The 18,383-nt window shown below is 36.3% G+C and overlaps 1 protein-coding gene and 1 long non-coding RNA gene across 3 annotated transcripts in view; both read left to right on the top strand.

Moving 5' to 3' along the window:
• Positions 1-7,072, top strand: part of LOC140339242 (alpha-2-macroglobulin-like protein 1) — a 42,046-nt gene extending 34,974 nt beyond the window's left edge. The window contains exons 29-36 of the mRNA XM_072423833.1: positions 278-492; positions 1,346-1,564; positions 1,995-2,113; positions 3,478-3,568; positions 5,049-5,114; positions 5,575-5,677; positions 6,466-6,526; positions 6,893-7,072. Of these exons, the coding sequence (XP_072279934.1) occupies positions 278-492; positions 1,346-1,564; positions 1,995-2,113; positions 3,478-3,568; positions 5,049-5,114; positions 5,575-5,677; positions 6,466-6,506 (854 nt within the window). The 3' untranslated portion in view covers positions 6,507-6,526; positions 6,893-7,072. The remainder of the gene's footprint in view (positions 1-277; positions 493-1,345; positions 1,565-1,994; positions 2,114-3,477; positions 3,569-5,048; positions 5,115-5,574; positions 5,678-6,465; positions 6,527-6,892) is intronic.
• Positions 7,073-9,138: 2,066 nt separating this feature from the next.
• On the top strand, positions 9,139-16,605 carry LOC140339245 (uncharacterized). 2 transcript variants are annotated; one of them, XR_011922412.1, is made up of 4 exons: positions 9,139-12,252; positions 13,573-14,376; positions 15,393-15,493; positions 15,922-16,605. It is a non-coding gene; the product is annotated as an uncharacterized lncRNA (long non-coding RNA). The 2 variants fall into 2 exon arrangements; XR_011922411.1 differs by having other exon boundaries at positions 11,881-12,252; positions 13,573-13,737.
• The last annotated feature ends 1,778 nt before the right edge of the window (positions 16,606-18,383 follow it).

Below are 18,383 nucleotides of genomic sequence, written 5' to 3'. Positions count from 1 at the left end.
AATTTTTTTGAACAGTTATCAGCTTACCAGCTTACATCAACTCTTAGTAAAAGGTCCACTTTATGGTTAAGCACTCAGTTACACCAACCCAGGCTTTTTCCAAGATTCCATCAAAGAATGCAGTCCTTCACCTGGATTTCACCATAGTTTACAACTTAGTACTTGTGGGGTAACTGAAAGTGTGTTTGTGCTAGTGATAGTACAAAAATATATGCAATATAATATTAGGAGTCTCTATTTTTTACTTACTTTTACCCTTTTGTTATGTTACTATTAGGAGAAGAAACATACTGGCCTGCAAATCCAGATAACTTAAAAAAAAAATCAGCATGGTCTGAGCCTGATTCTAATGAAGTTGAATTGGCAGCCTATGTAACCTTGGCACATCTATCTTTGGATTACCCTACGAAAAAGGATATCAGAGAGGCTACCAGAATTTCTAAGTGGATTGTCCAACAGCGGAACCCACATGGAGGGATGGCTTCTACCCAGGTTCGCAGATGTGATTTGTATGAGATACAAGAGCACTTCTAGTCTCTTTATATTAACAATGTCCAGGAAAGGAGGTAGTGGCCTGGCGTGTATGTGTATGATCATTATAAGGGAAGATAAGTTACTGAACCTTCTTTTAGAAAACTGGAAAAGGGTACCCTAAAACAGAAAACATGAACTGGTGGTTTAAAACCAGTTCCTCATTTAGACCAAATTTCAAAATGTGATAGCACAATGAAATTAAAATTGCCTTGATTTACCATGGCAGGAAAAATTGTCAAATCCTCAACCTCTCAATCTACTGAATTTTGTGGTAAGTAATTTTACGGCATACTTTAAGACTACTAGACTCACCCACTAGACAAAAGTGATACATAACTGGACTGCATTTTTTATTTGTACCTGTCCTAATTTGTTCATTCACTGAAGCCACTGTGATTTTACAGATGGAATCTTGCAAAAAGCAAAACTATAAATCCTACAAATGGTCACCAGTCCATGACACATCTCCAGACACAAATCCTCTGATGCATTTCACGTAGAGCATATCTATGATTGAGCCCGCAGGCTAAAACACATCAGAGGATGTGTACGATTTACCTGGTGGATTTTCAATAAATTAACTTTTTTTTTGGTGTGTGGCTCTGGTGACCTTATTTTAAAGCAAGTTCTTAAGGGGAAACAGACGTGCCCCTGAACCTGCATCAGCTGCTGAGTCACAGATTAAATGGCATATTCCCAAGGAGCTTTCCATCTATTGCTATTGGGATTCAGCTGCATAAGGTTTGTTATATCTAGGTTATGTGCATTGGTTACTTTATTAATTATGCCCTTGTCAATGTCTACTGCACAGGACACAGTGGTGGCATTCCAGGCTCTTACTAAATTTTATAACATTACCTATACAAAGCATGAGGCACTGAAGGTAACACTGGGCACTGTTGAGGAGAGAAGTCTACATCATTTCTTTGTGGATGAAAAGACACGACTGCTTCTTCACAGGAAACAACTGACAAGACTGCCTGGAAATTATACAGTGAAGGTGGAGGGTGAAGGGTGCGTTTTCATACAGGTATGGGTGACTATTTTTAGGATATAGTGTTACATATTTATAGACAGAAGGAAGGATGGATATCACTGCTTTAACTTACTGGGTCCTGTGAACAGGCTTTTTTTCGGATAAAAAGCAAGAAAAGACATGGAAATATACAAAAATACAGGCCAGAAACTCCACCTGCTGATCAGTTTTAAAAAAAAAAAATAACAAAATGTTATCTTTTCACAAACCTGGTCAAAAATGAACAAACTTAATTTTGAAACAATCATTTATAAACCTTAATCCTAAACTAAATTTATTATATTAGTTACATTGACATTCTTACAGAATTGCTAGGATTTTGGCTTTTTTTTTTGCCAAAATGGGACACAATAATCCATGACTGCAGTATTTAGTGATTCCATTCATCCTCCATTTTTCTTTATTTTCATTTTTTTTTAAACAGACATCATTGAAGTACAACATACATATTGCTAAAGCCAAACCAGCCTTTGATTTAAAGGTCAATGTCACTTTGGTAGAGGACCAAACTAAACCTGTTTTACAATATACAATAGATGTACGGTGAGTAGGAATTTTCATATTTTATCTAAAAATATATCCCTTAAATTTAAATAGCCTACCAAACCCTTAAAACCCTGGGTAAAGCTCCCCGACAGCCAATCCACCCACCCCCAATAGTGGGTTATGCTTTATTTTTTAATATTCTTACCTTTATCTGAAGTCTTCAGGCTGCTTAAATCATGCACAATGTTTTCTTCCTCATTGGCCTTCTTATGGCAGTGAGTAGTCTTGCGTGATGCTGAGCTTTTGTCTTCGATGTTACTCTCAGCATCATTTTACAGTAACTTAGGTTACAGTGGTGAGCCAGACCCATGAGCTCTTTGTATAGGTATAAGGGGCAGAAGGGGAAAGAAAGAGGTTTCAGGCTCAGGAGGTTTTTGTGAGTTTAAAATGAGATGTTGATTGTTCAATTGAAGGTTTACCATAGCTAACTGTGGAATTATTAAGTTCTAGACATCCATATAAAAGAAGGATTATTATGTTATATTACAAACTAGATCTCTAACAAAACTATATTTTATAATAATCTTTGACAATATATATGCTATATGTTTATATCTTGTATTTGTACAATATAGAAATCATACAACCTCTGCAAATTTATACCCCTGAAGAAGCCTATAACAGGCGAAACACATTGGGAATCATGCAACCATAACAGGTCCCCTTCTTACCTTGTTTTCAATCTTTATATGTATTTTGAATGACATTGGAAGGAGTCTTATGTCTAGATTAAAGTATCCAAACCCTGTGACAATAACAGGCATTTGGATATTGAGCTTAAAATAAATAATATGTACCTTTTGATGTATGTACTAATTGTAATTTGAAAAATACACACTTGATTTATTTTTGTACAAAAACCCGGGCCTGAAACCTCTTTCGTTCCCCTTCTTTCCCTCATACCTATACAATGAGCTCTAAATAATCAACAAAGAGGTTGACTCAACACAACCTTTATGAAACAAAGACAAGAACCAACACCAAAAACAAATTAACAGCCAGGCCCATGACTCTGAACTGAGGATATCTTGGGGTGGAAACGTCACCATATTATGTCAAAAAGCAGGTAGCAGGTGGGCAAGGATCCGCAGTCTGTAGAACTGCAGATTTTGAAAAGTGTTGTTACTCCTTTAATCCTACTTTAATCCTAAAGCAATCAAATGCAAAAACGTTCCCATAAATATGTGTATTACTACAAAATTATCTTATCAGGTACAATGGTACCCAAACAATATCTGTGTTTCAGCTATGGACTAAGTTATTTGGCTATTTTAACATGAAAAATATTCAGATGTTCTTTTATTTTATTTTTGTCATTTTTTTTGCATTCTCTCTTTAACACAGTAAATAATATCTTACAGGTATATTGGACCCCGGAATGCATCAAATATGGCTCTTGTACAAGTTGAATTACCCAGTGGGTACAGTGCCAATAAAGAGTCTCTGATCAGGGTAAGAAATGTCTACAACCCTACATGTTTTTTCTTTACATGGTTGGCACGGTTGATTTCTTTAAGTTGACCACTATTGTTTATCCCAGAACAAGATCGTGCCAGAGATTTTTCCTCTTTTCTAACAAATCATCAACACACATGCTTCAGTTTACAAGATGTAAGGACATAAACTTAAAGCAACATCATCAGTCATCACCACCATGCGTCATTTCATACGTTTATGTGGTTTCTGAATACAGCCCCTCTGAAACTTGGTACCATTTTAGGGATTGTGTTACATAGAAAACATATTTAATATTAAGTTCATCCTACCTGAGTTTTAGGATAATAATAATAAAAAAAAAATTGACCTCCAAGCCCTCCTGGTCTAAAAAAATAATGTGTGGCCACACTGAGCTGAAGCAGGCAGCAATGTGACGGTCAGTTGTTTTTGCAAATATTGAGAGTTTCCTAGGGGAGGGCTATTGGGGAAGATAAATAAATATAACTTTTACTTTGATACAAGTTTAGATTTTTTAATGTACTGACAGGTTAACGTTTTAGATATTGACATGAATATTTATAGAAACTATTGTGTGGTTATACAGGTTGACATTCAAAAATCCGTCAACCTCCAGACCTGAGGAGTTTTTTGAAAATTCATTTTTTTTATACTTACCTCCACACACAGGCCAGCCTTCCTCTCACAGCACCTGCCGACATTTGACATGGTTCCAGGGAGCAGGCAGCAGGGACGTCTCAACGTGTATTTAGTGTAGCAAGCAAGCTAACAGCTGTTTCTTCAGAACAGCGCCATTAAAACATAGGTGGCCAAACTGTGTACTACAGTCCCTGTATTGAAAATGTGATCCGAAATTCATGTCAGGAAACTAAAGGATCCGGATTATCGTTGGCCAGATTTCCGATAGTCAACCTGAATTTTAAGTGCATTATTTCTATGTCTAGTTTATGTTAATAAATGTACTTATTTAAAAATAAAAGGGGCAACAATAAAAAATGTTTTTCTAAAACATTAATCCTAATGGTTTGTGGCTTCTCCATCTGATCACAATAATACCCAAATGGCATTCATATTCAGCTGCAATGTAGTCTGCAGAGAAGTCCCAAGCAGTGCAAGAACTGGCACAAGTATAGTTTAGCACAATAACAAATCCTTTGACATTAACATAAATTTATTTTGAACTATGTTTTTAGGGCTAAGCTAAAGATAATTAGATATTTTTTTATTTTTGAAAAGACAATAAAATGTAACTTGGATAAAACTGCTGGCGATAAAGGCATGTGTGGTTTATTTTCAGGAGACCACAACTTTTTATAGATGTTCTTGTCCAAAATCCTTGCTATAAGTCACTTGTTTTTTTAACTGTACTCAAATACTAACATGTTTCAGTTCCCATATTTTTTATGTCATGGGTATATACTACCACTGTATACTGTATATAAAAAGGTGTGCTTATTCTCTTCATTTTTTTATTTAGATGACAAAGGGTTTGGTGAAGAGAACAGAAACAGAAGAAAACCATGTCAATATTTATTTTTCAGAGGTAAGAAAATGAGAATTTTGAGAGGCTAAACAAACCAGTCAGAAATGAGATTCAGATCAGAATGGGCAAATAAATTAAGATTGAATGCTGACACCACTGCTGCTGGATATTTAGTATTAAAGGTGAATAAAATCCAAAGTTAACCTTGCAATGTAGCTCCACTCACATTGCAAGGGTAAAAACTTTTGTGTATTATTACTCTAAAAAAAACAATTTTACCTATATATCCCTCACTTCCTTAGGCAGCCACCACACTCCTGTACCCTCCAATGATCAAGGTTGTGGGGGGACCCTCTGTGTCCCCATTTACAGTGTAAGGCTACTGGTCTTGCATTGTAGCTTTAATGTAATTGAGTGGATGCGATTGATAAATTGATTTACCTCTCCTATCTTTAGTTAGTTTGTGATGCATTGTTGTTATTTTAATTCACCTTTACTGTTTCCAATTGTTTTTTCACAGTTGACTAGAACATATGAGATCTTGACCTTTCTAGCCATAGAAGAATTTACAGTACAAAATCGCAAACCTAAAATGATCAAGGTTATCGACTACTATGAAACAGGTACACAAAGTTTATTAAAAACATTTACACTTTAAAAAATGGTGTTGTTTTACTGAATGTATACAGGCTGTTTACTTTGAAAAGTACATCATCTCTCTTGCAAGGGATAATTCAAAAGTTTAGTGAAGGAGGTGAATTTATGAGACTCGATCCTATCTGATGGTGAGCATTCCCTTGAAAGAGATTGAATATTCATTGCAAAGAGAATTTTCATAATATTTAGTAAGCTGGTAATAAAAGTTTTAAAAAAAGATTATGAGTTTGTTTGAAAGACTTTCCTGACTTTGTAGAGGGTTTTTTTTCTATCATTCCCTGCTATGTCAAAAGAACAAAACATATTAGTCATACTATACCCAACACAAAAAATGTATATACTTTAAGGTTTACTAAATCAAAAAGTAATCATTGGACTTTATTATCTGCAAATTTTTGAATGTGGAGGGGAACCAAATACATGTGTAATAAAAGTAAGGCAGGTATGGTGCCAGTTGCAACCAGCCCTTTTAATACTGAAGCAATGTTTTACATGTAAAACTTTTCATTTATTAAAAGGAACGTAATGTGGTACCTATAGCATGACAAAGGCTCCTAAACAGTCCTGCCATTACTTGACTTGTGTGCATGTATAAGGTGTTGCATGATCTGCCTTAGATATAACACTTCTAGGATCTGGACATGGCATTTCTGCCTCTATATGATAAGCTTGGCTATACATGGTCCTACATGTTTCTTTTAATTACAGTAAAAATATTTCATAAATGCCTAATCCTTTCTTGTTTCATTTACAGGGGAGGAAGCTCTTACAATGTATGATGTGCCCAGCTACTAAGTGAATTGAAATGAAATTTGGTAATTAATTGCTATTGCAGTCTTGGCCTTTCCTAAATTTGTTGAACTATGAATACATTTCATGAGGGTTTTGCTACCACCCTACTCTATACCTATAATCCATAAATAGGAGCCTCTACACGTTGTTTGCTGATTGTGAGGACTTTGCATAACTGTAAGCAGGATTTTTTATATGCCTTCCTGTGTTTGAGAATTTGTGTACTCCGTGTCATGGGTGCAGCATGACACTTTTTTTAAACTATGATGTACGACCTTTGGGACAACAACATTTATACTGCATCTCTGCAATCATGTACAATTATGATAATCATATAATAATAATTCAGGTATTTTACACATTTTTTTTGTCTCTCACATGATTTCCAGCAGCGTCTGTCTACAGCCCAGTGAAGCCAGGACAATATAAAAACACTGGGAAAACCAAACAAAGCAAATGTTCCACAGAAACCATGGGAGCAAAGATATGAGTGTTGTGTATATATACTTATCTCAGAGAGAATGCATTTAAATATAAAATATAAAACCACTACAAATAAAGCTCCATAGCATCTACATTGACTGTGGTCATTTTTGTCATTTTTATATAGGTATACACCACTTTATAAATTTCAGTGTTTACCAAATCTCACCCAGCCTGAGCCACATAAATGTATTTCCCTTTATTAGCAATAATGTCTAATTACATATAAAATGTTTTACATAATCCATCATGTTTTTGAAATAACTAAATAACTATAAATAATATTAACTTAAAAAAACATATTATGCAGCTATGTAAAATATTCAGCATTTTTAAATGACAAACCTGCATACTTACCTAGCACAAAATGTGTCACAGGAGTAGAAGTGGACCCTGATCATTAGAGTTTACAATCTAAATACTGTACAATATGAAAACTACTACACATAGAAAAAAACTTGGAATTTGTTGTGCTAAACATACTATGAAGCATTTTTGCCCTAGGTCCCTATGAATAAGGATACCATTTTGTAAACTTCCCCTATCCCTCTTGTGCCAGGTAATTATTTTAGCAAATACTGATTGCTGATAAGGGCAGCATTTGGTCTGCTTTAAAAGAAGAGACATTGTCAGCTGTATAGATTAAAAAAATGGTTTAATGTTTCAAACACGAGAAAAAATGGTTTAATGTTCCTAAACTATATTGAGTCTTTTGACTCGTCTTAACATCTTTCCATGCCTTTTTCCTATCGCTCTCTTGCTTAATTTAGACTTAATGTCCACATATATCCACAAAATAAACACAATTAAAAATTATTTGTATTTCCTCCCTAACTTTGCCACTTTAGGCACTGGCCCAAAAATTCTGTTGTGGTGAATACAGAGCTGGTTATAAATTAACAGTCAGAGCTGTGTTTTACATGTCCTTTTATCTCTCTATATTTACCATATAGGGGGCATTAAAACCTCCAAAAGTGCAGTTTGTCTTTATTTTTGTCTGGCTATCTCTGGACACTCATGTGTAAATCAAGAAGAAGAATCGAAGGAGGAAAGGGTCACAAGAAACTAGGTGCAGGTAACTACTATGTAAATAACATCTCTAATACTGAAGATTGTACTACAGGTTCCTGGTAATACAGCATTAAATACATGACATTTTTAGAAAATGAAGGAATGTCCTAAGGTAGCATCAACAAATGCTTACTGGTAATTTTTGTCTTAATAATAATATAATATAACTTAGAAGTAACATATTTTTGGTCACAATTTCTAGACCTGGGCTGTGTTAAAGAATTGTGGATGATGATAGCTGTACTACTTAATAACTAATATATAGACTCTTAGTTTCTATTTGTTAGCTGTAAATGATTTAAAGCTGGCCTTCATTCCAAACTTTTACTTCGGTTTGGTTTATATGGACAGTCAGGTGTGGAGTGGTTACTGCTTCCTAACTGCAGGTAACGCTGGTGGCCAGACAGGTGTTCAAGCACTATTTTGCCTGCATCTTCCCCAACAGAGAATGAATAGGGGTGTATGATAACCACATATCAGATCTACTCCACCACTCATTAAACTTGAACAAACATGGTGTTAGTGGCTGGCAATTTGTTAGCCACTCAGGAGACTGTCCATGTAAATATAGCCAATAGGAAAATAAGTGGAATTACACTTACGTGTAGGAATACTTCACCCCAACAATTTTCAGATATCTTGGGCTGTACTACAGCCTTCTATATTGGGAATTTTCTGAGCTGTTTTCACATCATAAAGGTGCGTACACACTTCCAATTTTTATCGTTCCAATCGAACGACGAACGATCGATTGGGCAAAAAATCGCTCGTAAAAAAGTAACCAACGATACATATATGTGTTGTGTGTGCACATGTGTCATGTCTGTATACATATATGTGTTGTGTGTGCACACGTGTCATGTCTGTGTACATATATGTGTTGCATGTATACATATATGTGTTGTGTGTGTGTGTACATGTGTCATGTCTGTATACATATGTGGTGTGTGTGTGTGTGTGTATGTATGTATGTGTCGTGTGTGTGTGTGTGTGTTGTGTGTCTATACATATATGTGACCTGTGTTTGTGTGTGTATGTGTATATATACATGTGTGTGTGTGTGTGTGTGTGTGTCTGTATACATATATGTGACCTGTGTGTGTGTAGTGTGTGTCTGTATACATATATGTGTCCTTTGTGTGTGTATGTATGTATATAAATAAATATATATGTGTGTGTGTGTGAATATATGTATGTGTCATGTGTGTGTCTGTATATATTTATGTATGTGTGTGTGTGCAGGTGTATGATGTGTGTACATATATCTGGTTGTCACTGTTTACTGATTCTGATTGTTTTGATGTTACTGATTTGTTGTGACATTGCCCTGATACTGACACTGATAGAGGCCACAAATAAAAAGTTTTTCTGTTACTGAAGTTCCCTGCACTAGTGAAATTCTCAGACCTGGCCCTTGATTTGTATCACACTCTATACACATTGTGTTACACACAAACATGTGTGATGGAGCCTTTATAGTGTCTGTATATAGCACCTGATATACATGCAAAGGCTGCAATGTATAGTGCATGTTCGGTCATCCTGATCTCTGTACCAAGCATGCAGCTAGTGATGTCTGCAATGTCTGACTTTCCATCCCGTACGCCTCCTATAAGTTTGGAGTAGAAGAGGATGCCAGGTTCACATGGACAACACTTGAGCCTTTCACTTAAAAGCAAATTTTTGCAGACTTTAGTATTTTCCTCCCCAGCAGGTGACAAGTCCACCCTTCACCCTCCTGAACATTAATGGCCTTCAGCAGTATTGTCACATGTGACACTTCCAGGGGTTTTTGATGCTGTTGTCCCCCTCTATCTGGGTAATAATACATAGACAGCCGGTGAGCAGGACAGATGGGTGAGGACACTCCCAGAGCCCAAACTGGACACAAGTACTAAGTTTTCCCTGCTGTGCAGAAAGTGGTGAATCTGATGGTTCCTGTGATATACACATGTTGATGCTTGTTCCTCCCATGCTTCCTTCTGTGTAAGTTGCTTGTTATACTTAAAGTGTATCTAAACTCAACTTTTTCACTTTATTTAAAGGGATAGACAACCCTTAAATGTAAAGGGAAAATGTTATTTATTTTTTGAAGTGCAACATCCTTTTTTTAAAAAAATAAAAAAAGGATGCATCACTTCCTCTTTCAGTCTTGAAATGGAAAAGACTGAATGGGAGCGCAGAGCCTCCCAGGCAACCTACATTACGTATCCCAGTAGGCTCGTTATGCTCCTTCTGCTCATGCCTGAGATCTCAGACATGCGCAGAAGGGGAAAGAGATGCCAGTCTCACACGTGTGCAGTGAGATTGGCTTTTTTCCGCTTTACAGCGGGCTACGTCACCCGATCCCGCACCTGCACAGTGCGAAATTGGGTGACGTGCCAAGAAGACTGAGAGAGAAGAGTGAAGATGGCGGTGCCCAGCTTCTAGAATAGGTTTGTGAGAAGACTTTACTTATTGTTATATGTTCAGACTGGTGGGGAAGTTTTGGTGCAGTTCATGTTCATGTCCTCATGTCATGTAGTTTCTGTCTGTGGCAGCCCCACAGAGAATGAATAAGGGTGGCGGTGAGCAGTACAATACCACTTGGTGCCACCCGCTCTCAAATCTCAATTTCATTTTATGCAAGTGAGCATAAAACTGTCACGGTGCCCACTGCTGGGCATCACACAGGAATAATTGATCCTGTGGTAGGTCTGCACCCATGCTTAGAGCATCATTATTACATTTATGACACCAGTTGGCAGATTATCTGCAAATAGAACTGCACTGGAACCACTAAAAGGAAAAGGTGAGGGACTTTAAAGGCAGTATATATAAAATATACTATATAAAACTATGTTGCCGAGTAACAGTTGTAAAAATTCAACAATATCAGTAACATTGAAAATTCTTCAATATAAAAATTAAAAACAAATGATAACACAACAAAACATGCAAACCACATATGCATGCATATATGCTTTTTTTCGGATCTGTGATGTAAGTCAGTAAGTCAGTTCCTCTTCTCTGCCAAGTGTCAGAGCTCTTCACTGCCTGGCTGTTTGCATTGTCACCATCATGCCACTTCATGGGTTCCAGCAATATCTTCTTTGCCTGTTTCCAATCCTGCTTGAATGCACTTGTACTGCTGACATTCTATCCCTCGTAAATAGTTATTTCAGGAAACTGAAATCCAGTGTTATACCCAGGATTTTTTTTTTAAGCTGGGTAGGAAGAAATTGTAGGGAATGGCAGCCCCTGTATTGTGACACAACTCATCAGTAACCACCCAAATACAGCCGGGGGGGTTACTGAAAAGTGCTGGGTTGTGCACCCAGCTAAAAGGGGCTGGGAGAACACTGCAGTGTGTACTGGCTGCCATGTTTTACTTGTGTAAACTAGTGTTTGTCGTGTGTATCTAAAGTTAGCATGTAATGCTAGTGGTAAACTGTAAAAATCTGAATAAACAATTAGACAGTGCGCCTATTTTGGTTCTCCAATCATAAGGAGGGAAATTTGAAAGGATGATCTCAAGAAATAGATAGTGCTTTCAGTTAACTAGTATTGTATTTCCACTTCAGCACACAGTAGTGAAATGCTGAGAGCTGAAATACATATGTCTACTGTTCTGCCTTCATCAATCCTTTGTCTCTGGACTCTTCATTGGATTCCATCATCTTTGTCTGGTTAGCAAAGCACTGACCTAGGAATCAGTATTGGTAATCGAAAAAGTAGTTAAGGGATATTATATGCAGAGTTGTAGGAGGGAAGTGGCTGGCCAAATTAACAAATCCTTTGGCAGGTAAAATAGTATTTCTGCCGTGTCTTTAGCTTGGATGGTGTGCAGTGTAGATGGAGAAGTAACACGTACAGCAGTTCTGTGGATAACATTCAGATCTCTGGGAACTGGTGACTTGAGCACAATATGACATTTTGTTTGTTGTCTTATTGTGATTTACCAGCTAAAATATAAACACGTGATCTATGAAGTTACATTATTCTTTATTGAAATAACATTCCGCTCTATGATAATTATGTTTTGTTTGTTTTTTTGTTACAGGATGCATGCACAACTGTGGTGTCCCTGCTTAGCGGTTGTATCCGTCGTTGCTGATGATGTTCTTGTAGATGATTGCATCCTGACAGGTGGAGACAAAAAGTCCCCAGCAGAGCAAGCTCTCCTCCGTAAACTGGCTCCGCTGGACAATAAAAGGTAATAATATAGAGATAATGGCTGTTAAAAAATGCCTCTGTAAAACATAGGGAATGTGTAAGGTCAGAGTCTGTGTTGCCCCCCCAAAAAAACGTTTACATATGGTTGGCATTTCTTCTCTACATAGTTAGAAATATATGGTAGAGAGTGCTCAGTATACTTGGCTGGTGGATATTGGCACTGAATGTTCCTGGCTGGAGAAAAGAACAAGTTTCCTTGGCTTCTTTCCTGCCCATCAAGTGCAAAGAGATGACAGAACAGCACAGAAGTCTATTGTTACCTCCTTCCCTGTTTTTCTTCCTAAACAGAGAATTTTGAGACAAATGTTACCTGTGTGTAGAAGCCCTATATCCACAATAGATACTCACAGCATTGCAGTATTAAACAAGAACAAGTGGATACATTCCTGATTCAGGGAGCAACAAAATAGTTACTTGATACAACCTCTTATCTCCAGGTACCATTAGACAAGGCCATTGGAATTTTAAGTATTTTGATGCTAGTGAACCAACAGAATAAGAGTTTAATTCACTGAAATCCCATAAATTTCCAAGTGAATGCATGCTCCTCTACTTCAGGCTTTTGGTCTGATTGAGTATGTAATTAGGGCAGTTTACATGTATATGTGCATTCATCTCCTTCCCACATTGTGCTGTCACAATTTTGTGTAGACCTTACTCATTTAGATATAAAACCCTTCAGAACCAGAGAAATGACTTTAGCCTGCACTTTTAGGGCTGGTGTGTTGAAAGTGTGGGTTGGGAGACTTAAATTGATGGCCAGTCTATCAAGCCTTAGGTGGTAGAAACCCAGGTGGGTAGCTGCTTCAAACACATATTAAACTGCTGCTATGTGCTCAGGAGCAAACCACACCACTGGTTAACATGTTTGCATGCATTGCTCTTGTGATTGAGGCTCAGTTCTTCCTCCAGAGGAAGAAAAGCAACCGCATGGCCTGAATTGACTTGTTGATTCCCGGAACCTAGCCACAACCACATGGAAACCCCATGGAAGAAATGGTTCACCAACTGCTCCCTTTCAGTTGAATGGAAGTGGCGGGAACTTGGTGGAGCCTGCAGTAGAACGCAGTGGTTTTCCATAAATCTGAAATGATCCTTATTGTGGTTTATTTGGTACTCTTTTATTGATAGTTCATAACAACTAAAGCAAGGGAAAAGCTTTTTATTTTCTTTCTCTGAATGAAAGCTTCTTCCAGACTGAATGCTGTGGACTGTTATTGACATTTATATGATAACTGACAATGTTTGTTAATATTTTGGGAAAGCAGCACCAGAACCTGACATTTTTTTCTGCATCCAGGTTTGAGAGGAGCGTTAAGGAAGGTGAACACTGTATATACGTTTGTAATGTGTGGCTGGGTCAATAGCAGCAAAAGCACAAACAAAGGACTGGTTCAATCCAAAGTGGGGTCATCGGAAACTTCTGTGATTAGTCGAATCAATGATATCCACATCCTCAGTGGAAGTAAGATTTGGATTCCTGTTTATTGTATCAGGCATGATTTATACCATTTGAAAATTATCAGCTTCATTACCATATAAACTGTTTTCTCTCATTCTTGGCTTTGGACTGGGCCTGGCAACATCCCCTGCCATAAACCTATCAATATTGGTGCGCTTTACCAATCCGTTGATAACAGTCAATTTATTACAATCAATGCTCAGAGAACAGCTCTGCAGCAGCAACAATTTCACAGTATTATTAACCTCTTTCTGACTAATCTGTAGAACTTTACGGCACAATAACACAATAAAGAAAGCCCCGGCTAACTATTCTTGTCTGCTCTGGTCACCGGTAGCAAGCAAGAACTAATCAGAAAAAAACAATTCTGCTAAATTCAGTTTGAGCATCTTAACATTTGGTAAGGAGGGGCTTAAAGCGTGCATGGTTTTCATTGCCCACATTTATTCTTTCACTTTAGAATTGCAGATTATATAGCAGATTTATCTTTAAAGGTTTTCTTTATGTCTCTGCTTCTTTCCATCATGTGCAGATAGAAGGGAATATTATTATTAATAACATACGCCAACATATTACGGAGCGCTGTTTAATTTTTATTTTCTAATTTAGTTTTTTGTCTATGGATTACAGTATCCAATAAAGGTAAAATGCCTTACTTTATCTTAAGTAATGAAAAAAGTTATCTCATTTTGTTCTTTACTCATAGGATGGCTTCATAACAATTAGTGAAGAGAGAAACAAGTCGAGGGATTCTTTGTACTTGTTTGAGATGGACAGTAGTCTTGTCTATCGGGCAGAAGAACCCCATCTCAGTGTGGGCTCTGTTCTACTCATTGTGTAAATTACAAGCTACAGAAAATGTTACGCCAATGTTTAATGATGACTAAAGTACCCCTGGTGCCCCCTATGAATCCCACTGAATACAGCCTTCCCCTGGACCGTGTAGAACTGTAATATCAGAATAGCACCTGGAGATTTATTTATGTATCCATCAGCTATGGTATTTAGCGTGTGATGGATAAGATGTAGCATTTCACATTTCACTCTTATTTTTCATAGAGTTGCAGTACTACTTGCTGTTTCAATCATTGGTGAAATGATTTATCAGTGCTTTGTCATTGGAGCTAAAAGGATAAAGCAGTTCCCTAACATCACCTTCAATACTAATGAATATATTTAGAATATTTTCACTGTTCAGCTCTTTGCTGAAATTTTCTCCCTCTCAATTGATTTACCCCACTTATATTTCCTCTTTGATTAGTTTTTGATGCATTGTTATTATTTTGATTTGCATCTACTGTTTGCATTTTGTTAAATAAACCAACAACATTTGTAATGTTTTTAATGTGGTTTCCTTTATGCCTTTCTATTTTTATTTTTCCTTTTGAATTAATCAGACCTTACAAGCCTTTCCTATTGGCATTAATGCTTTTGTATTCACAATTTTAACTAGTCTCTCTTCTCTATCACCATTTTTTTATCTTTTCTTATAATATCAGAGACTGCCTTTAGACTATTTTCATCATTCAGCTCTTTGCTCAGATTGGCTTTTTCCCTCCTAATTGATTTACCCCTCTTATCTTTCCTCTAAGGTTAGTTTTTGATGCATTTTTTGTTATTTTGATTCACATCTATTGTTTATCATTGTTTTTCCACAGTGGACTGGAAGAGACCTTGACCTTTTAAACCTCTACAAAAGAATTTACAGTACAAAATCGCAAACCTAAAATGATCAAGGTCATTGACTACTATGAAACAGGTACACAAAATTTAATAAAAGGGTTACACTTCAAAAAAAAATTAAATACAGGCTGTTCACTTTCCAAAGTACATCATCCCTCTGCAAAGGATAATTCACAAAATTTAGTGCAGTAAGTTCTGTGATCCGATCCTCTCTGCACACCCCTTGAAACAGATTTGAGTATTCATTGCAAGGATAATTTTCACCAAATCATAAGTAATCTAGGACTTTATTCTCTGCAAGTTTTTGACTATGTTTATGTTTTTGACTATGGAGGGTTCCCAAATAGAGATAATTGAGAATCAGATTCAGATTTTATTGACAAGCACATTTTGCCTTATGGTCTGCACTTTACCTGCTTTAAGCTGCTTGTGTAGTAAAAGTAAAGCAGGTAGGATGTCAGTTGTTCAGCCCATATGCCTAATCCTTTTTTATTTTGTTTACAGGGGAGGAAGCTGTTACAATGTATATGTCCAGCTACTGAGTTAAGTGCAGTGAAATATGGTAATTGCTGTTGCAGTCTTGGCCCTTTCTAAATTTGTTAAAATATGAATACATTTCTTGTGGGTTTTTGACAGGTAGGTGGTGCTACCACCCTACGCTACACCTAAATTCAGCAAATGGGAGCCTCTGCACATTGCTTGCTGCTTGTGAGCACTGCATACGTGTAAGCAGGATTCATTATATGCCTTCCTGTGTTCGAGAATTTGTGTAGTCCCTGTCATGGGTGCAGCATGGCACTTTTTTCTAAGCTAAGATGTACGGCCTTTGGGTCAACAACATTTTTTTGCATCTCTGCAATCATGTACAATAAAGATAATCATATAATATTAGTTCAGGTTATTTACACATTGTTTTTGTCTCTCACATGATTTCCAGCAGAGTCTGTCTACAGCCCAGTGAAGCCTGGACAAAATTAAAACACTTTTTGTGAGAAAACCTCCCAAAAAGACTAATAAAGAAAATTTCTATAGAAACCATGGGAGCAAAGATATGAGTGCTGTAAATGTGTGTGTGTGTGTATATATATATATATATATATATATATATATATATATACTTGTCTCAGAAAGAATGTATTTGAATATAAAATATAGGATCACTACAAATAAAGCAATATGGTCATGCAAGTTCATTTAGTCTGTTTTTTTTTAACTTTATACATGTAATTATATATATATATATATATATATATATATATATATATATATATATATATATATATATATATATAATGTATACACCACTTTATAAAATTCTGTGTTTACCGGATCTCACTCATCATGAGCCACATAAATGTATTTCCTTTTTGCTTGTGTACATTTATTAGCAATAATGTCTAATTGTATATAAAAACTTTTACGTAACTATAAATAAAATTCTTAACCTTTTTTTAATCCAACATATTGTACAGCATTGCAAAATAATTGGAAGTTTTAGATGACAAACCTGCATACTTGTCTAGCACAAATATTGGCACAGGAGTAAAAGAAGACCCTGATCAATACAAATTACAACATAAATACATTATGAAAACTACTGTACATAAGAAAAACTTTTGTTTGTTGTGCTAAATGTACTATGAAGCTTTATTTCCCACTAGGTCCTTCTGAATAAGATGCCATTTTGCAAACACCAAGAGATTCAAGTGATCATTTTAGCAAATACTGTTGCTAAAAAAATGCAGCATTTGGTCTGCTTTAAAAGAAAATCTTAAAAGAAAAACTGTCAGCTGTACATATTACCAAACACTAGAAAAAGAATAGTTTAATGTTTCCTAAACTATATTTAGTCTTGTGACTCCTTTTAACATCTTTGCATCCAATTTCCATACAGCTCTCTTGCCTAATTTAGCTTTAATGTCCACATCTATCCACAAAATAAACACAATTAAAAATTATTTGTACTTCCTCCCTAACCTTGCCACTTTAGGCACTGGTCCACAAATTATGCTGTGTTAAATACAGAGCTGGTTATAAATTGACAGCCAAAGCTGTGTTTTACATTTCCTTTAATCTCTCCATATTTACCATATAGAGGGCATCAAAACCTCCAAAAGTGCAATTTGTCTATTTATTGTTTAAATGTTTATTTTTGTCTGGCTATCTCTGGACACTCATGTGTAAATCAAGAAGAAGAATCGAAGGAGGAAAGGGTTAATCACAAGTCACAAGACTAGCTGCAGGTAAATACTATGCAAACAACATCTCTATTACTGCAGGTTGTAATACAGGTTCCTGGTAATACAGCATTATTCACATTTTTAGTAAATGAAGGAATGTCCTAAGGTAGGGTGAACAAATGCTTACTGGTAATTTTTGTCTTAAATGAAGCTCTATATTATTCCTTAACACATTTTGTGGTCTGTGAAGAGATGCCCACTTGCATACTTGGTCAGAAGAGAATTGCCTTCTCATATTGACGGTAAGTATATAAAAGTCTGCTCACAGAGGCGGTAAGTAGAGAAGTTGGTAAAGGGCCCACATACACTGAAATATTATACAGGCGTTCCCTTACATTGGTGGTCTGTGGAAATATCTTTCCTAAAAATAGTGCTCATTGGGAAGGATCCATTTAATTGTAGTCAATGTATAATCCCTGACAATGGCAATCAGTACTGCTATTAGTGCAGACGTCCCTTTACATTGGTGGTCAGTAAAAAGTGTTCTCTTAGTGGTTGTTTGTGGAAAAGGATCGCCTTAGAGTGGTAGTCAGTGTAATAATGCCATGTTACATTGGTAGTAAGTTATAAAGTGCCACATTCATTTAGTAGTAGGTTATAAAGTGCCACATTACATTGGTATTCAGTGTTGAAAAGTGCTTACAGACAGTCTGCTTACATCAGAGGTCAGTAGAAAAGTGGATAAATAACCTATTTTATGTGTGATATATAGGCAAACTATATTCA

Source organism: Pyxicephalus adspersus, chromosome 10, assembly GCF_032062135.1.
Source record: "Pyxicephalus adspersus chromosome 10, UCB_Pads_2.0, whole genome shotgun sequence".
Classification (NCBI taxonomy): Eukaryota; Metazoa; Chordata; class Amphibia; order Anura; family Pyxicephalidae; genus Pyxicephalus; species Pyxicephalus adspersus.
Note: the sequence above shows the minus strand (reverse complement) of the source record. Positions and strands in the feature narration are given on the sequence as shown.